This window comes from Gorilla gorilla, chromosome 1 (assembly GCF_029281585.2).
Source record: "Gorilla gorilla gorilla isolate KB3781 chromosome 1, NHGRI_mGorGor1-v2.1_pri, whole genome shotgun sequence".
In the NCBI taxonomy this organism is placed as follows: domain Eukaryota; kingdom Metazoa; phylum Chordata; class Mammalia; order Primates; family Hominidae; genus Gorilla; species Gorilla gorilla.
Window position 1 is genome coordinate 217313376 of NC_073224.2, and position 20788 is coordinate 217334163.

The 20788-nt window shown below is 48.2% G+C and overlaps 1 protein-coding gene across 5 annotated transcripts in view; it reads right to left on the minus strand.

Annotated features, from left to right (window-relative positions):
• Positions 1 to 1965: 1965 nt before the first annotated feature.
• Positions 1966 to 20788, minus strand: part of ZBTB40 (zinc finger and BTB domain containing 40) — a 79335-nt gene continuing 60512 nt past the window's right edge. For all 5 annotated transcript variants that reach the window (XM_004024855.4, XM_004024856.4, XM_063701909.1 and 2 more), the window contains 7 exons: positions 19968 to 20174; positions 15642 to 15806; positions 12837 to 13051; positions 11453 to 11615; positions 10648 to 10734; positions 8678 to 8904; positions 1966 to 6930 (listed from right to left, as the gene is read on the minus strand). In XM_004024855.4, coding sequence (XP_004024904.3) covers positions 6736 to 6930; positions 8678 to 8904; positions 10648 to 10734; positions 11453 to 11615; positions 12837 to 13051; positions 15642 to 15806; positions 19968 to 20174 — 1259 coding nt within the window. In that variant the 3' untranslated portion in view covers positions 1966 to 6735. The remainder of the gene's footprint in view (positions 6931 to 8677; positions 8905 to 10647; positions 10735 to 11452; positions 11616 to 12836; positions 13052 to 15641; positions 15807 to 19967; positions 20175 to 20788) is intronic.

Sequence of the window (20788 nt, forward strand, 5' to 3'; positions counted from 1 at the left end):
GAGGGCAGTAAATAGGATGTGGTCCCTGTCCTCATACTGGTTAGAATCTCAAATGAGATGAAGCTGTGTGCGGATTAAGGCACCAAATACACAACTGCATACCTAGGGTTTCAATCGTGTAGTGGATGGATTTGGGACATCACAGAATACAGATTTAGGGAGTGACGGAAAGCTGGGGGAAGTTCTTTCTCCACGATGGAGCTCAGGATTCTAGCAGCACACGCAACCCCGCCAAGTGCTGGCTCTGCCTCACAAGGTTGCAGACATGAGGTGGATGGAGAGTAGATGGAATAATAGCGTATTCCACGACTGGCTAGAAACAGCTCATACTGAATATGTGGTGCAGAGCTGCAGAATAGGAAGCAGCTCCTCTACCCCTCGGAAGAGCGAGCCCAAGGTCAGAGTCCCTGTCTCCAGCAGTCGGCAGCATCTGCTAAGCATCCACTGAGTACTGCTCAGTCTGAGTATGCGGAGGAGATACAGAGGTCTTGGTGGGCATGGGACCTACACCTGCCCTGGTGAAAGGCCAAAAGGCAGGACAGATGCACGAAGAAAAGCCTGCAGAACATTCTCGAGAACATGAACTTGGTTTCTATGTCCACGTCCTTATAACCTCTTCATCTCTTAGTGAAGAGTAAAGACCCTGGTCTAGGACACTCTGCATGGCACCAGAGCCCCTTTAACCTTTCACTCCAAACATATCCTGAGCATAAGCCCATGGAGAAAAGGACAGACAGTGAACACTAAAGAGGCAGAGAAGCCAAAAATCACTGCAGACTTAGTTTTTCCATTTCCTTTGCTCTCACTGGATGTGTCCCCACCCAACATTCCCAGGTTTCTGCCTTTACTCAGATGCGACCCCTCTGCTGCAGTGCCAAAGAGCTGAGAGCCCCTGTTCCAACCCGGGAGATCCTGTTCCCCTCGTACCACTGTTCACTCTGGCCTGGGCCGGGGTCTCTGGGTTTATGCCTCCTCTTACCCTGGTTTTGGAGACCCCTGCACTGGGTTTCAGACCCTGTATCTAGGATACATTAGGTACCTCCTTTCCAGCTGTCCTCTCTGCCCCAGCTCTTCCTTTCCAGCTGTCCTCTGCCCCAGCTCTTCCTCCAGGCCCTTCTAAAATATTATAAACACGAACAGCCATCATCTACGAAGAGTCTATACTCTGTCAGATATTTTACAAATGTTAACTTTCTTCTCATAGTCACTGTCAGGAAAAACTCGCCCAAGGTCATCTGTCTAGTAAGATGTGGAGCTAGGAAGCTCCCAAGCCCATGTCTTTTCCACCGTGCTGCTCAGCTCCTTCTTGGCCCAGAAGATCGCTGAGGGAACCCCTCGGTCCACTTCCTACCTCTGCTCAATCCCACCCGACCTGCAGCAGCACTTCACCTCTGCATACCTTCAACTGTGGCTGGGGCCCAACTGTATGTTACAATTACCCACTGCAGCTGGCTGGGACACTCTCAGGACTACTGCCCAAAATATGACATAGGCAGCTCCAACCCTGCTCTCCAAAGACAGCACTTAGGCAGGGGAGCATTCCTTCCTAAACACACTTGCCGACTCTGAACAAGGGTCCATCTGTGCTCCTCCAGAACTGTCCCAGGAGGAGTGAGCACAGAACCTCCCCAACTCCCCTGCTCTCTACAGCGTCAGGGCTGCGGGATCTGATGCCCCTCCCCTCGTCTTAAACACTGGGTGCTTCCTGCAGAAATCATGTACATCCCATCCGGGTCTCCTGCTCTTGTTTCCTTGTTGGCTGCCAGCAATGTGACATTTTCAGCTGTTCACCAAGAAAGGTTTAGTTTATTTTACAGCTATCTGCTCAGCACTTTGTACTTTGGGGGCAGTTGAGATTCAAGAGATAAATGAAAAGTGGGTGTTATAAGGATTCCCTAAGGCTTCAGAGAGGAAAAAAGACTACATAAAGATACAGGAATGAACATTCTCTTTAGTGCCAGAGAATGCAGGGAATAGTTGACTTGTATGCCAAAAACTTTTATTAATAAAAGCTAAAATTTTCTACATTAAATACATTAAATCCAGACTTTTAATTCATACTACAATTCTGTAGGGCAAGCACAATCATTTTCCCCATTTTATAATAAAGTTGGGAGCCGGGAGGAGGGAGCTCAGAGAGAGTAAGCATCTCACACAATGTCAGTTAGACAGCGGGACAGCTGGATGTACCCAGGCTGGACACCAAAGCCTGTGCTCTGAAACCCTGCCCCACACTTGCTCCCTGGGAAGGAGGGTTTAGGAATGAGACTCCAAGTGACAGGAGAGCTTTCTTTTCCCCAGGCCATGTTAACACGGCCTCAAGGTACACAAATGGCCCCTAGGACACCAGGCCTATCACCCCTGTCCCCGTCTGACACTGGCCCAGAACCAGAGAAAGCAGGTCTATAACATCACAGTCCATTTGAAACTCATGTAGCCTAATTTTTTTCAAAGTACATATTTTATTTATATAGATTAGTGCAAGCTGAACATGAACATGGTTTGTAATCCAATTTATACAGCATCACGTAGTGGCTGGCTGTCCTGACCATGGGTGGAAGCAGGGCTGACTGGCCTTGGTAAAAGAAATGACACACATTCCCCCAATTTGGAAGCAATCTTAATTAGCCAGAGAGTGATTTTTGTCCTTCAGCAATGTAGTCCCCAAAGTACAGACAGCTTCTCTCTTCCTTATAGGCTGAGTCGTAGGAGTAGCAAGCTTCTAAATTTTGGCTGTGCTTCTGAGCTTTTGGCCTAAGTCCCACCAGCCCCAAAGTTTCCGTGACAACAAAACAAGGATCAACTTGCCTCTGACACTCCCTTCGGCCCCAAATTGTTCTCTTACTCCCATTTTCTTCCTACCTCCCAAGTATCACTGGGATACAAGCAGAACAGGGCTGGGGTGCTGAACTCGCCCTTGGGGAGGACTCATAGCATCCCTGAATTTTCTCCATTATCGTCCAACTGCCTAGGCCCAATTTAATAACATGCTGCTTGTCTCCCTGGAACCGCCTGCCCACTCTACACATGGTTAGCAATTCCCTCCCTCCTTTGGTCAATGTGCAGCTTCCAGGCACGTGAGGTTTAAACGCACACCCGCCACCCCATTAGCCTGTCTTCAGCTTGTGGTGACCACGTCACCAGCCCCCAGGTGAGAGAGGAACTCTTAGGGCCCTTCTCACCATTCTCCTTCCTTTCTGGGAGTCCCTGATTGATCCCGCAAATAAAGGGCAGGGACCCGTCTCCCCACTGTCTGTCTGACTGGATTTCTTTTCACCCCTCAGCCCCGATTATCAGAACTCTAGCCCGAGGGATGAAGCTGACATGCCTTCCGTGGTCAGTGGGAAGTCAGAATGCTTCCTCAGAGACCTGGATTGCCAGGGAAACCTGGTACTCACACTGCAGACCCTGCTACTCACTGGGCTCAAAGTTTCCCAAACACAGAGCTTCTGAGACAGAAGAGAGAGGCTGTCTCTTCATGTCTCTTTACCCATAAAATAAATGAGTAAAGACCCCTGGTCCCTGCCCCTCTGGTTCCAGGTTCTGCTCATGCGCGTGGACAGTAGGAGTCTCACCTTCCCACAGTAATCCTTGCTCTTGAATCATCTATTTGCTGTCTCACTTACCTATGATGGGCAAGTCCTGTTCCATAACTGACCCCAGTATTCCCACAGAATCACACTCCAGCCTGGAATCTGACTGCCTTTCCCTCCTCACCAGCTGGGCCATGAGCTCTGGGAGCAGAGGTCTGGGGACCCACCGAACAGATCCATGTGTTCCAAGAAGCCCACAGACTCCTTCACACCACCCCAAAGGCCCCAGAGTTCAGTCCAGAGGCCATAAGGGCAGCAGCCTATGGGGAACGAGGCAAAACAACACCGGGACCCCATGGAAGCGAGCGATGTGGACTCAGGAGACCACACAAACACTGTCCTCTATGGCAGCAATTCAGGTCTCTTGGGCAGAAGTAGGAGAAAAGGATAAAATGGCCAAGCAGAGTCAGAAAGTTTTCCTATAAGATCCATGCCTGGGCTTCTCTAGAGAGCAAGACTATAAAATCAGTCAGCCAGTGCGGAGCCCGCTCAGAGCAGACAGTAAACTCGGGAAGGGCCTGCCCCTCTTTCTTGATGAGAACCAGCACTGGGTTTGTGCCTTCTGCTGAGTGTGCCATGGGCCAGAGGGCATCCGATGGGCCCCGGCAGCCAGTCCACTCTCGGCACAGTAAGCTGCAAATCTGGTGATTCCAAAGAAAACAAATGTCTTGTCACAATCTGGGTCTCCAACAGAAACCTGGCCAGGTGTAGTGGCTCATGTCTGTAATCCTAGCGCTTTGGGAGGCCCAGGTGGGAGAACTGCTTGAGCTCAGGAGTTTTAAACCAGCCTGGGCAACATGGCGAGACCCCGTCTCTACCAAAAAAAAAAAAAAAAAAATACAAAAACTGGCCAGCAGTGGTGGCTCACGCCTGTGGTCCCAGCTACTTGGGAAGCTGTGGCAGGAGGATTGCTTGAGCCCACAGAGGTTGCAGTGAGCCAAGATCGTGCCACTGTATTCCGTCTGGGTGACAGAGCAAGACCCTGTCTCCCCCCAAAAAAGAAACCTGAGAAAGAATTTCTCAGTGCTTGAAAGGATCTGACACTGGAATTCAAAATTTACAGCCCTCTTTATTCTGAAGAGTTTTTGTTGTTGTTGTTTGTTTTTTCTTTTTAAATCACTTCCCTATAAGCCCTCAGCAATTATTTCTAGTTTTGTTTTGGAAGAAATTTTAATGACATTCACTGCAGCTCCCAAGCCCCGTCCCACAGCTTGTGAGGGGCTGGATTCTCATCCACTGGACTTGGCACCAATGCCCTGTAAGCATGTGCCACTCTACCATCTTTCAGTGGGTTTTCTCTGGTGCCAAGGGGATATTCAGTGCCATTTTGCCACCTGCAGATCAAGAGTTCTCCCAGAGTGACAGTTCCCAGGACGGAAAAGCCTTAATACAGGCACAGCCTTGGTAGAAACAGTGAGCCCTTCACATGGAGATGAAGTCTTAAAGGTTTGAGCACCATCTTCTGGTCAGTTTTTGGCTTCTGAGGCCGACTCTATTTTAGAAACTTCATTTATTTCAGAATGGCAGAACCCTAATTGACAAGCTCAAGTGATCTGCGTATCAAAATGTGGACAGGACCAGAAGCAGGTGTAGTTGGCTGGGATGAGCTGTCCCAGGCTGGCCGGAGCTGGCGCTCGCTGTGGAAACCGTCGGGGCTGCCTGCACAAAGCCGGCAGATGCCAGTCAGTGGGCGTGCTGGTCAGTAAGGCTGTGCCTTCTGCGCTTCAAGCAGGGTGAGACCTGACCATGTGGGAGCAATAAAAGCTTCCATGGTGACCAAACGTGACTCCTGCCTCTGTACATGGCAATGTGAGATGTGCCTGGAAGGAAGGGGTGGCCCCATCTCTGCCAGTGTGGGATCCAACCAGGCACTCCCCTCCACAGGGGGTCAAGCCACACAAGGTGGCAGAGAGCCCTGCCTGGTGTGTAAACACCGCACCAGCAGACTCCAACCTTTGGCATGGAAGGAAAAGAAGATAAATGCTAGTCATTCTCTCCAAACGGCAGGAACCTACATCTATCTAATTGCACTTCATAATGGATTCCACAAACCATTAATTATCAGATTATATTTTAGGAACTGAAGATAAAAAAAGCTTTGTGAAATTCAGACTCCAAAGGATCACTGACCTGCAATAAGTGTGGCAGCCTGCGGGAGGTGAGGCAGCAGGCCACTCCCAAGGCAGGGAGTGGGCGGCAGCAGAGCCACGGGCAGTCACGGCTGCTCCTCCACACGCAGACAGGACTGCCTGCCTGGTGCTGGTCACGGTCTGCACCATATGACCCAGAGGGAGCGAGGCTGCCAGGTCAGGCAGAGATTTCAGCCTTTGATTAAAGGAAGGGGATGAAGATGACACGGAAGAGCTGTGGGAACCAGGCTTCAGGTAAGGAATACCAAGAAGAATGTCCTGGAAAGGCACACACTGTCTAGCAGCTGATGCCTCACATTAAACACTTCCAGCAGAAACTCCAGAGCTTTGTTTTGGGAAGAGCTGACAACTGACAAGGGGTTATCAGGCATGGAAATGAGGGCTACCTGTCCTATAGCCATCAGCAGGGTACTGGGCGTGGCCACTGGTTGGAGGGGGAACCCCAGCAGAGGGGAGGATGATAGGACCGAGGAAGGGGCCAAGTGTGCCTCAGGAAGGGGCCTGAGGTCCCCGAATTGTCTGTTAGTGCCCCTCTCACTTTAAATGGCCAGAGGCAGTGGCAGCATTTGCAGCCCCCACTGTGGGCCAAGTCCCATATCTAACTGCCATTCTGCCCACTGAGCGCTGTCGGCACATCACGCCTCCTGGGGTACCCTGGTCACCAGCTCCCATCCCACTGCTCTTTCAGACTCTACTTCTGAAGCCACATGTCACTTGGGGATGGACAGTGTCATAGAGGCCACAGCAGCGGGCCTGTGGGGAGGGAGGCCTGTCTGCTACAGAGGATGGTGCTGTTGGTGTTGAGGGCTCAGATGCTGTTGGTTCTATGAGAACAACGAAGCTTCCGTCTGTTTTCTAGGTGAGACTGTGTTGGTTGGTGCTAAGCTAAGATGCTCACCACTCAGGACAGCCAGGGATGGAGGGCAAAGGGCAAGCTGTGGGGCCTCCTCTCTGCTGCAAACGCAGGAAGGCTCTGCCAGATGAAAGGCTGCTCATTTGGCCTCACCACAGATCAGCGTCACTGTGCCATCCAGCAAGTCCTCCACAGTCACCGCCACGAGCTCAGAGCTGGCCTGAGATGCCTGAGAATCTGGCAACGTCACAAACACCTGCGACCCGGCAAGCTGGGTCTCCTCCAAAGTGATCACCTGCTCTGTCGGGGCCACGGGCTCTGGGGTTTGGATCACCTGAAAGAGAAAGACCGTGAGGCTGCTCTGGGCAGTGTTCACAGTTGGCTCCCTGATTTACATGGTTTTCATCTCATGCTGTAATGATGATATTTATGTTTTCACCTGAGGAGAGCACTTACATGTGCCTAATGGGAAGAGGCAAGTCTAACCCACTGGCAATGCAAAAGAGAAGGCCAGCAAACAATTTAAATAACTGTGCACTAAATTGCTATAATTTTGCTCAGTACGCCATCTCGGGGCGCCCGGACTCTATGATTACACACCAGCGAACACTGGCTCCGTTTTTCACACTGGGTTTTCCTGTCTTGGGATGACACTGCGGAGGTGAGTGCCATGTGAGAGGAATGCCACTGAAGCCAGCTGGTCTCATGCCTGGAACATGGGAATGGGATTGATCCACCACAGGCCCAGGTGGGCCCGGGGCAGCCTCTCTGGACCTCTCGCAGGCTCACAGCCTTCCCAGGAGGCCACACAGTGACCGAGCTTAGGAGGAAGACTGGATGAACCGTGACTCCACGCATTCATTCAGCTCACCAGCCTGGCGGGGCCAGTACCCCCTTCTCTCCTCCACAGCCCACCTATGTCCCTTCCAAATCTGCATAATCTGTTAGAGACCACCTTTCCAACTGAGAGAGAATGAGTCTGTGGTTAGGCATATCCAATTCCCGCCTAAGTCTCCAAGTTGATGTTTCTGACCCATAGATCCCAGAAGAGCTAGATGCCCTTGATATTTTTAAACTAGAGGCCACAGCCACCTTGCTCTTGAGAATCAGTGAAGAGCAGAGAGCAGGAACAAGTGAGGAAGCCAAGCCCGGCTACTTCTCCGTGCTACAGGAGAGAAGAGATCAACTGTGATGTTCAATCAACAATGATCCAGGAAAGTAGTTTTCAAACTGCTTTTCTTTCTTTTTCTTTTAGAAATAGACCCCCCAGCCCCACCTTTTCCCCAAAGGACATATTATCAAGAACCATAATATACAAAAAAGATAAAAGCAGAGCACCTTTGGCTGATATGACAGCAGAGTGTTGGTGGGAGTCCTGCCTACCTGACTTCCCCTCTGTTCCCCAGAGGCCTGTAAGAACCTGGTTTATAAATGACTGATCTGGAACTGGACAGCAGGACAGTCTAACAGACCAAAACCTCAATCAGTTTATGGTTCCTCTCCAACCCACCCACAAATTACTGACGATGGATGGACCTGAGTTTATTTTCCTTTTCTGCCCACCCTCTCTGGAGAAGATGGGAAGAAGAGTAAACGGAAGCAAAGAGAAGCTGGATCAAGCTTAGCCCTGAAGCATCAAGAAGAGGTGGTTTTTTTGCTCAGGTAAAGGTGAGAGGCCCAGGTGTGTGCAAGTGTGTACTGTGTCCCGCCCAGAGGCGCTCTCCAAGCACTTCAACTGCAGGCAGTCCCTGCCCAACAAAGTGTTCCTCTGTCTCCGAGGTTTCCCGCAGTTCTCACCACACCCCACGGTGTTTCTCAGGAGGCAGGGACGTATGCACTGGGAGGAGGAACCAAGCTGTTCCTCTTTTGGAAATTCTTGTTCCAGGCTCCCTCTACCTAAGGGCCACTTCCCATGTGGCCACCAGGAGACTAGAATTTTCTGTTCTGTTTTGTAAGAAGTCCAGAGAGACTCTCTACAAGATCCCCAAAGAGTATCGCTGGGTACTATGACAGAGCCACCTCTAGAGAAGCCTTAGGAACCATGCATTAGCATTCTATGTAGCTGATGGACCCAGAATCACCTGCGCCATCTGTGAGGCTGCGGCCTGGGTTTCCGTGCTCATCACCTTTGGGTGCTCAGATTCCAGGTGACTGTCAAGCTGGGCCTGGGAGGTGAAGAGTTCCCCACAGAGCTCACAGGGGAAGGTGGTCTCTGACTGCTTGAAGTGCTCTGTGGTGACATGGTGCTGCAATGCTCCAGGAAAACGGAAAGTAGCAGCACAGTACAAGCACCGGAACGGCTGGGACCCTGGAGGAGAGGGAGACAGAAGGGAAGGGCTGTGGGTAAAATTCTCTGGGTAAAATGAGAGAAATGAGGGCAGGAAGACATGAGAGGAGGGAGCAATGAGGATCGAGGCTTGGAGGCGGATCCACGTTTTGTGGGACATAAACGTTATTCAATCTGGGGGGCCTTAAGAAAAATAATACAAAATGACAAGGACAGAGCCTTGGAAAGGTCCATGCAAGTGAGGGGCCCTGAGATGACAGTTTCATTAGTATCAGATTCAGGCCAAATCTGCCTCTGCAGAAGCCCATTATTATTCAACTGCAGATAAAGATGGTGACGATACTATATTTCATCAATTCTAAGAAATACATTTTAACATCTCTGAAGTAGGATCGATGGCACCTTATGACTTCTGTGGGCTAAGGCAGTCAGGTGCCATCGTCAATGCACACACCAACATCAAAAGTGGCAGCATCAAGACTTGCAGAATGGGCGTCCACGGCTTGGAAGAAACTCCCTAAGACAGGAATGGTGCACGTTTTTAACTCATGGAAACCAAATGGTTTAGAAGGGAGGAGGTAAGTGATGAAAGGTTAGCTATATTCCCAAAGCAGGAATCAAAAGTAGACTAGTTTTACATAACGCTCAAGAGACCAAAACGAATGGCCTTCAATTCTTGATGGAATCTTATATTATGCGTTCCATCATCAATGTTCTTGATGGCAGAGTAAACACTGTGTGGAAAAACATGCTTGTTGACAATCTGAATTGAACGTTACTCTGAGAAGCTGGATTCTTCCCTTAATCAGTTTTTTTATGTTTTCCTTTTTATGTATGCACACTAGAGTGAGTGACATGATAAAAATCTATGTCAAATTAGTCCAAAACAGCACTTAGAATAACGTAGAAATTCTAAGTGATAAGAAAGCACAGTTCAACTGGCAGTAGTTTTTCTTTTTTAATAGTTCCTTAAAAATGGTACATCTTGGCTGGGCGCAGTGGCTCACGCCTGTAATCCCAGCACTTTGGGAGGCCGAGACGGGCGGATCATGAGGTCAGGAGATCGAGACCATCCTGGCTAACATGATGAAACCCCGTCTCTACTAAAAATACAAAAAAAAAATTAGTCGGGTGTGGTGGTGGGCGCCTGCAGTCCCAGCTACTCGGGAGGCTGAGGCAGGAGAATGGCGTGAACCTGGGAGACGGAGCTTGCAGTGAGCCGAGATCGCGCCACTGCACTCCAGCCTGGGCGACAGAGCGAGACTCCATCTCAAAAAAAAAAAATGGTACATCTTATTTAGTCGAGCATGGTGGCAGGCACCTGTAATTCCAGCTACTTGGGAGGCTAAGTCAGGGAGAATTGCTTGAACCCAGGAGATGGAGGTTGCAGTGATCTGAGATCGCACCACTGCACTCCAGGCTGGGTGACAGAGTGAGACTCTGTCTCAAAAAAAATAAAAATAAAAATGGTATATCTTATAACTGGAATTGTATTTATTTATTTTTAACTGGCACTTTAGATTCGATGAATATAGCAATAACAATGACAATCACAGTTACGGCTTAAGGGATGCTTATTGATGCCAAGGCCTTCAGTTTTTCACACTACTCTATGAGGCAGGTGCTACAACTGTTCCCATTTTATAGATGAAACCGAGGCACAAGTTTGTTAAGCAATTTAGCCTAGGTTGCAAAGCTGCAAGTGGTGGAGGGGAGATTCAGGCCCCGAGTCTAGCCTAGAAGTATGCTGACAGGGATACTGACCTGAATGCTGGCACTTGACATGAACCTGCAGCAAGGCTGGTGTGGGGAAGAGCTCCTTACACTGGTCACATTCATGGAACTTCATATCTGTGAAGTGCATAAAGAAAGACGTGCTGGGAAAGAACAAATGGTTGGCTCTCCAAGGCTGAAGAGTAACAGGGCTGGGGTTGGGGCGATGGCCAATACTTAGCAAGCATCTACCAAGTGCCAGGAATCTTATAACCTATGGTATATTTGTACAATCTAGTGGTAAAGAGCACGAGATCTGGATCCAGACTGCCTGGATGCTCAGAGGGATGTTGTGAGAATGAAATGTGAAAATATACACGAGGTGCTTAGCATAGTGTCTTGCACATAGGAAACACTCTGTAACTGACAGCTGTTGTGATTATCACCAAATTTACCTGCAAAGTAGGTTTTAATAACTGCCATCCTGGAGAGAAGGAAACAGGCTCAGAAAAGAGAAGTCACTTGCCAAGGTCATGTAGCTGATAAGTGCTGGAATCAGGATTTCCACTCAGGCCTGCCTACCACCGAGGCTGACACCCTTCCCAGGTGCCCCAACAAGCTCTCACTCAGGGCTGGTGGGAGCTTACACTGCGCTACGCTTCCAGGTTTGAGAACCACTGCCACTCAAGCTGCTGCTACTGACTACTGCTGCTACGGACAGGTGCACTGGGGCAGAACAAAGGCAATGATCACTGCACATCACACTAGACTATTAGAAGTGGGGATTTCTGGTGGGGCCCAGGAGGCTACACTATCAAGCCCCTCCCGCTCTCTGCCGGCGGTACCCAAACTCCACCTGCATGTTCTGCTTTGATGTGCTTCTTGTGCTCAATGGTGTTGGGGAAGGTTTTGTCACAGGAGCTGCACTGGAGTGATGAGAACTTGGAAGATCGGTGGTTCTGAGCAGCAAATACGTCAGGGTGATGGGTTCGATTGTGGTACCACAAACCAGACAATTGCTGCAAGGAATTTGGCAAGTGTTAGGTCTTAGAAAGTTCCAGCAAGCTGGAGAGCTCACGAGGCTCTCATGAGAGAAAGAAATACATTTTTGGATAAGCTGACATTTCTAGTATCACACACTCTTACCTATCACACCGGGTGCTGATGTGAGGAAAGCCTGGTGTTTGTGAGAATAAGGCAACTACATATTCATTGAGAAGCCACTACAGGGCAGGGCTCCCAGGAGTCCTTCACATGCCCATTCCTTACAACAAGCCTATGAGGGAGGTGTTAGAGTCTTCCTAGTGAGCTGGAAGTGGAGACACCGAGGGGTTAAATGACTAATCACAACATCAGGAGATAGCAGGACCAGGATTCAGGCCCAGGCCTTCCAACTGTAACACCTGCGTGCTTTACCAGTGAGCTGCATCTCACGGCTTCCCAGGGAGCTGGGGCGCAGCCGAGCAAGCTGCTGGAGGAGTGCACACTGCCCTTGCCCCATAAGCAAGAGTCCCTCTCCTTCCCGGGTTCCAGAGCAGCACTGGGAATACTTTCCCTACCATTCCACACCATCCTAGGGCTCAAGCCCAGGTCTCCGTTCTGGAACGCTAATGTCACAACACGAGCGTTGGCACAAAGTTAGCTCTCAGTTTTTGCTGAGCTAAAGTTAGCAGTTATGCTTCTTTGTCTATACCCAAATCTTATAGATGCCACAAGGACCGTTCTTTTCTCTGTAGTTTTAAAGCTTCTGATAGATGTAGTTTCTTTTTAGTTCTGTATGGGGCTTCACTTTAATTACCTATCAAATCCTAAGGTAAAAAGGCTGAGCCCTTCCCTGGGAGTTAAACAAACACACACTAATTGTGCCAAACAAGGTAATTCCAGGTAGTGTTCCACTCCCCATTGCCGCTGTCATGCCCATTGACACATGGGAGCAATGGGTTCTATGGAAGGTGAGCATCCAAGGGGAAAAGCAACATTCAGTTCATGACAAGTCTGCTGTCTAAGAGAAGAAGCGTATGAACTCTCTGCTCCAATAGTGAGCTCCCCCACTGCAGCACTCTGACCAGATCTCCTTAGAGAATCTGGATCACAAGCTGCATCCTTCATGAGAATCAGCCAATTGTCACATCCTGGATACAAGATATGATCTGCAAGCCACCAACCCAGGCATCAGGGAAGATCAAATGGAGAGTAGGTCAGGGGTGAGGGGAAGAGCTCCCAGTGGCACCTGAGGTCACCTGGTAGGCCTTGTTGCAGATCCCGCAGCTGAAGGGCTTCCCTCCAACGTGGGTCACCATGTGCCGCTCCAGCATGGACGGGGCACTGAAGATCTTCCCACACGTGGGGCAAGGGTGGTACTCTTTGGAGTGCACCTCATGGATGTGCTTCCGGTGATCCTGAAGAGTGGGGAAACTCATCCTGCACTTCTTGCAGTCATAAGGATCTTCTATGTCTAGTTTCACGGGACATCCATGAGAGGAAGAGGTGGAGAGGAAAAGAAAACACCATAGGCAGCCATCAGTGAAACACTGGTTGTTGTGTACAGCAACAAATGTGAAGACTCTGCTTACATAACAGGCAGTGTCATAGACTCCAAGGATCAGAAATCAGTGTAGCAGTCACCTGACTACCCCCACCTTCATCCTAGGAGGTGGGATTCCTCCAGGGTTTCGAGATTAACTATCTCTGCAGCATCATGTAGTTCATCTCTATTCCTCATTTTACATCTTACAAGTTAAATTACACTTTATCACTTTCCAGGGAGTTTCACCCTGGCTCGTCCTGTTTGCAGTGGGCATTCTGGAGTTTTCTAATTCTCTGTAGAGGATTTCCAGCACACTCCCCAGAGCATCACTAATTCCTTTGTCATCAACAGCACAAGTGGAAGGATGCTTCCTTTCTCCCCACTTTAGATTCAACAATAAAAACATCAGCATAATGAGTGCTCTATGACAGGCATATTCTAAGTGCTTTATGTAAATTAACTCACTTAATCCTTCCAATAACTCTATGAGTAGGTTCTATTATCATCCCTATTTTACAGATTAGGAAAATCAAGGTTTAGAGTGGTAAGGCAGTATCTTGCCCATGGGCACAATTAAGAAATGGCTGAACTGAGTAACAATCCCATCTCTCACTCCCAAATCCATGCTGTCTGAGAGCTACATGCTTAATTGGATATGCCAACCCTTCAGTGAGACCCCTACAATAAAACTCGTAGTGATGAAGAATACATTTGCCATCCTATGGCAGGCAACTTTGGTCTTTTTCTTAAAGCAACAGAAATCAAAACGTTTTAATAAAATCCTTTGCTCACAAGCCAATCTTTTATGTGCACTGATTCAGATTAATTCAGGAATTCTGACATGCAGCAGCATTCGGTATCACTAACTAGTTTCCCTGTGGACATGAGCTCTTGAAATCTCAGTTTTACACCATCTTCTAAGACACTTTGATGCAGCTTTCCATAAGCAATGATGTGGTTCTATGAAACAGGCAAGAAATGGGAGAGAGAGGGGGGCCTGGATGCTAGGCCTGCCACGGATGATATAGTTTAGGGTATGGCAAAGTATTCTGGGTCTTCTCCCTTCTGAAAGTTAATAACGTCTTCCCCTTTCCTGACGCCCAGGTAATGCTACTGGAAAAGGAAGACTAAAGCAGAATGTCATTAAAGAGGTCAAGAGGACATCAAAATTGTGGCACTGGATCCAAGCCAAATCTCTCATCTGGAAGCCTACTGTAACTGGATTTTTTTGGACAGCCTTGTAAACTGCTTGGAGGGAAAGGGCCACACTTTATTTTCCCCCTGCATCACCCAATGTCTAGCCACATGCTGGGCACACAGGAGCTTTGGCAAAGTCCTTGCTGGCTGGCTGACGACAGACTTGGATGTGTTTACATAAAGCGCACTTGTGAGACACTGTATCTGCCAACAGCTAGAAACTGGTGTGTGGGAAGAGGGGTGGGGAGGAAAGAAGAGCATGTGAGATGCATGGCATGCAAAAAAGACAAGCTTTGATGGTGACAAATGGCATCTGAGAGGGTTGCTCTTGTCACCAATAATAATAGTATCTGGCATTACTGAGCATTTTCTATGTGTCAGGCGTGGAGTGTCATGCTTTACATGTGATCTCATTTAATTCTAATTACAATCCAAGGTGGTGGCATTATTATTTGCTCTAGTTTACAGAAGGGGCATAAGAGGCTTAGAATGGTAAATAAATTTGTTTAAGGCCTCAAGAAAAGTAAGCGTCAGGGTCAAGATTCAAGTCCGAGCCTGTGTGATTCCAGACTCCAAGCTCTTAACTCCCCTGCTGTGCTGTGCTGATTACACTCCTGCTGCAACAAGAGAGGCTGAAGAAAATGTGATGTGGCCAGCCAAATGCCACGCTGGTGATTTCCCGATGGTGTAATGAGGAATCACGGAATTTCTTTGTCCTTCCTTCCTGTGTGTGTATATATATGTGTGTGTGCCCACGCATGCATGCATGCCGAATAAAAGTGTGTTTCTGTCTGTGTCAGTTCTCACAGAAGGGGAGAAAGACAGGGGCAGACCCCACTAACTGTGTGAAATACAATGGCATTCGGAAGAGAATGCTGGGCAGGAGGTTTTTAAGGGAACATAACCAAGGCTCACTTATGATGGTAGACATTAACTCAGAAAGTGTCTGGACTGCTCCTACGGGAAAAGGCAAATGGAAGATGGACTAATGGAAATATTCCAGTGCTCTGTGAGCCAATCAGTTATAGAGGCTTTTTCCTTCAAACAAAATTTGCCTCTGTTGGACAAATGGTGCCAGGTGGGCTAAAAAGGAAGACAGGGAAACAGCCTGGCCAGAGAGAAATAAGCGTTATATGAGATACCTTAAAATGAGATTCTTCCTGAACTAGGAATGAGGGACTCTGGGTTTTGCAGGGGAACAGGTAAGGGGAATGCACTGAATGGAGCTCGGGTCTGATGGATTGACACCTCTGCTGCAATTGACACGCTTTCCCAGTGCCAGGCTGGCACTGAGGGCTTGAGATCCACAGTCTCTACATACTGTGAAAGGTGTGCAGATGGATGGAGAGGCCATTGGCTTGCCGGAAGCCCTTGCCACAGTCCCTGCAGACATAGGGCTTGTCCCCGGTGTGGGTCCTCACGTGGCGGGACAGCTCAATAGACTGGGCAAACACAGCATCACAGTACTGGCATGCATACATTTTCCCTGCAAATACACAGGAGCTTATTAGAGTCAGCACTAAAAATTTATGGCATTGCTACAAACAAAATCTAATTCTACAGCACGTATCAGGGAAATATCATCTGGTAGATGACATTAAAACATCAGGCAGTCTGCAATACGCTGGGTGAGATCTGAGCCGTCTCATCACATGGCACCTCACAAACACAGCCGATCACACGGAAGGTGCGAGTGTGGTTGGACAAAGGAATAAGGACGGAGTTCTCACTGCACAAGACAACCCATCTGTTCATCAGCCACCACAAGTATGGAAGAGCGCACTCTACTCCCGCAACCAGATACATCCCTGTGCCCAGAAACACGTGGGTTTGGATCCCCTGGCGACATATACAGTGTGGATCTGCAACTGTGCACAAAGGTGAGAGTCGTGGATTCAGAGAGGAATGAAAGCCTTCTTCCAGTTGCTTGCTATTAAGTTATTATGTATCCCTTGGTTTCTCTATTTTCACATGCATATAATGAGGATATAATGACCAGACTGCCAAAGATTATTAGAAAATGTGGATAAAGAACAAGTCTGGAGAACTGGCATTTGTGAGAAATGCTAGACCAACTGAACCTCCAAGCTCCCTTATGGGCCGAGAGAGCAAGCAGGGCGATCGGTGAGGCAAGGCTCCAGAACCCCGGATCCCAGGGTCTACCACAACTAGGGCAAGCAGCCTCATTTTCAGTGTTTATGTATTGGGCTGAAAAATAAGACTCTGTTAGGAAAAAAAGGGTTCCTTGAATGGAGAGGTGAAATTATTGAGGAGCCTGGGGCTTAGTCCTTGATGTTCTCAATCCTCAGTTTCTAGATGATCTCTCAGTGCCTCATACACCATCTGTAATGGATGCCTCCTGTAGTATAGCTCCAGCTCCCACCTTTCCCCAGAACTCCAGACCCATATGTCCAACTCCCCACTGCTCTGCTCTCCACCTGGATGTCTAGTAGGTATCTCCAATGCATCAAATAGGCCACTATTTGTGGTAATTTGTTACAGCAGCAGGATAAACTAACATACTTCACATAAAAACCCAAAGTCCTCATCTGTTTCGGGAGCTCAAAACAGAGCTTCCAATGCTCTGTCCCCATCACCCCCACAGCCACCATCCACACACTCCCCCATCTCAGTAAATGGCAGCATCATTCACTCAGTTGCTCATGGCAAAGCCCCAAAGCCTTCAGTTCCTTTCTTTCCTTCACATCCCACATCTAATCCACCATGAGTCCTGTTACCTCCATTTTCAAAAACATATCCTAAAACTTGAACGTTCTTTACAACCCCCACTAACACAACTCTAGTTGAAAACTATATCACCTCTACACTGAACGGCTCTAGCAGCCTTCTGTTTCCCTCTTGCCCTACTATAGCTCATTGTCTGGAGTGGCCAGAATTAACTTCTGAAAATGTAAATTAGATCCTACCACTCATTCTCTGCTCAAAACCCTTCTATGGCTTCACGTGGTAGGCGGGATAATGGCCCCCAAAGATGTCCATGTCCTAATTCCTCAAACCTGTGTGTATGTTACCATACATGGCAAAAGGACTTTGTGAATGTGACTGGATTAAGGATCTTGTGATGGGGGGGTTGTCTTGGATTATCCAGGTGGGCTCAATGTAATCGCAAGGGTCCTCATAAGAGGGAGGAAGAAGAGTCAGAAAAGGAGGTATGGTGATGGAGGCAGAGGTTGGGGTGATGTGGCCAAGAGCCAGGGAATGCGGGCAACGTCTAGGGGCTGGAAAGGCAAGGAATGAGATCTCCCCTAGAGCCTCCAGAAGGAACTCTGCCGAAAGCTTGAATTTAGCCTCACAAGACCCATCTTGGATTGCTATCCTCCAGAATGGTAAAAGAGTATATTTGGGTTGTTTTAGGCCAGCATTTGTGGTAATTTGTTACAGCAGCAGGATAAACTAACACACTTCACATCAAAACCAAAAGTCCTCACCTTGGCTTATAAGACCCTCCAAGGTCCAGCCTTTGCTAGCATCTCTGGCCTTATCTCTTAATGCTCTTGCTCCTTGACTCTGCTTTAGCCCCTTCTAGTTTTCTGTGGTCTCTCATGCAGGTAAAGCTCGTTTCCACCGGGGAGGCAGCTCTGCACTTGGGATGCTCTCCTTCTAGGTCTTCCACCGGCTCCATCTCTCACTTTGTTTAGGTTTCTCCACAAATGCCATCTCGCAGAGGCCTTCTCTGATGATACAAATAGTGTCCCCCAAGCCCTGTCCTCTCACTGTGTACCCTGCTTTATGCTTCTTCATAGTAATAACCGCTATCTAAATTTATACTATATATTTATTTGTTTATTGTCAGTTTTACCCAGTGGGATGTAAGTCCCATGACAGGGGTGCGTATATTTACAATACCTCCTGCTGAAACAGTGCTTGTGAAATTCATTCACTCAGCAAATATCGATTGAGGGCCTACTATTGCTAAGTACTAGTCTAAGTCCCATGGATACAGCAGTGGGAAAAGAAAGACTAACAGCTTGCCACTCATGACACTTGCATTCTAACAAGGAAGACTAAGCAGAAATAAATTACTAAAGTAGATACTACATCATATGAGAAGCACTATGGGAGAAAAATACTGCATGGAAACCAGGGGTGGGGTGCTGAGACCTTACAGAGGGTGGCCCAGGAAGGGACTCACAGAGAAGGTAAGTGTAAGAAAAGTCTCAAAGGAGGTGAGGAAGTGAAACATGAGGTGTCTGACGGGAAGCGTCCCCAGCAAAGGGAAGGGTAAGAATAAAGGTCCTGGAGCAGGTGCCTGCGGGCCTGAGGCCTGGCCAGAAAGCTAAAATGTGCAGGCCTAAGAGATGAAGTCAGAGAGGAATCAGGAACCTTAATCACAGAGGGCCGGGGAGGCTATCTTAAGGACTCTGGATTTCACAACTGAGTGGGACAAAAAGCCATTGAAGAATTTGGAGCAGAGAAGTGACCTGATAGGGTTTATTTATTTTTTAAGTATCAAGAGAAATGGCGAAAGCAAGACCAGCTTTGAGGCTACTGTGACAGTCCACGTCAAACAATGGTTACCTTATAATTTATAAAGAAATGCTCTAAACAATAGGTAGACTGCTCCAAAAAGCCTTCCCTGACAATGTACCTCCTCCTCCCCTCCAACTGGACTAGAGACCCCTTCTCCATCCTTCCTCATCACGCTGGTGTTATTCCACATTATACCGCTGACAATCTGCATTGTAACGGGCACTACACTCCCCTCCCCCTGCCCCCTTCAGGCCACAAGCTATGGGCACACAGGAATCCCAGCTCAGCCACTCGGCATCTGCCACTGTCTGATCCACAGTAGGTGCTTAGTCAGGGTCCTTCTCATGCTTGAACTCAACCTCAAAGCTCAAATAATTTTATGTAAATTCTCTATAACTTTTAATGGCAAAAACCGCAATGACTTTTCCACAAGACCTAATATAAAGTCATAGGAGGTTAGCCAGTCTCTTTCAGAAGCTCTCCCAGTAAGCAGTTTACGTCTGTGCACAGAGCTATTCCCAGTCGTCTGTTTGCCTGGAGGTTGTGCATTGTTTTTTTAATTTTATTTATTATTATTATTATTTTTGAGACGGAGCCTCGCTCTGTTGCCCAGGCTGGAGTGCAGTGGCACAATCTCAGCTCACTGCAAGTTCCACCTCCCAGGTTCACACCATTCTCCTGCCTCAGCCTCCTGAGTAGCTGAGACTACAGGTGCCCGCCACCACGCCCGGCTAATTTTTTGTATTTTTTAGTAGAGATGGGGTTTCACCATGTTAGCCAGGATGGTCTCAATCTCCTGACCTTGTGATCCGCCTGCCTCGGCCTTATTTTTTTTTTGATACTTAACTTTTGTGGGTACACAGTAGGTGTATATATTCACAAGGTACATGTGATGTTGTGCTACAGGCATGCAATATGAAATAACTGCATCATGGAGAATGAGAGATCCATCCCCTCCAGCATTTATCCTCTGTGTAATAAATAATCCAAATTACACTCTATTTAAAATGTACAATTAAGTTACTATTGACTTCAGTCACCCTGTTGTGCTATCAAATTGTTTTGTTTTTGAGATATATATCACACCTAATCCAAATGGGGTTTAGGCAGTTCACAGTGAAAGTCTGCAGGAGAAATGAACTGTGCCGCGCCTTACCTTCCGAGTGCTTCTTCTTGGTGTGATAGGCCAGGGCGGAGGCCTGGGTGAAGGTCATGAGGCAGTGCTTGCACATGAACGGGCGGTCCCCGGTGTGAAGGCGAAGGTGGTTCTTCAGGGTGGAATTGGCTGCAAACTTCGCCCCACACTCTTCACAGGAGAAAGGCTTCTCATCGAAGTGCTCTGTCAGCTTATGGTACTGCATGCCTAGGGAAGCCAAGCACACCAGAGGCCAGAAGAGATGCTACTAATCAGTGTTAGGAATCTAGCACAGGATACCAAGAGCACTGTCTCAGCCCAGGCCTCCAGAGGAAGCACAGCATGAAGCCCAGGGTGCCAGGCCATGCTGGTACCCACTGCACACAGCCACGCTGCTCTCTACCCACCAACTGGCATCCCCAAAGTCACCTGGCCTTACTCCTGGATGGAGCTAGTGGAAAGTAATGTTGGGCTTATCTTCCCCATTCCCTTCTCTCTCTTAAATAGGACCCTGCCACCCAGAACTAGGGAAACTCAACTTGCTTTTATATTTCGTTAGGTTTATCCAAATTCTAGGACAAGGGAAAACCATTCTGACTGTACATCCCATGATTTCCATGACTCTTGTTTGTTACCAAGAAACAAGTGGCACATGGAAACATGAGCCAGGTGTTAAGTAGCTGGTTATCACTGTAAACAGTAAGAGCTGTAAGTTATTGTGTGCTCACTCTGTTACAGGCAGTGCACTGGTGTTTAGCTCTGTTACCTTAAGTCTTCATAACAATCCAACAGAGTAAGTGGTATCAGGGTGCTGCTTTAATAGATTTGGGGAAATCAAAGCT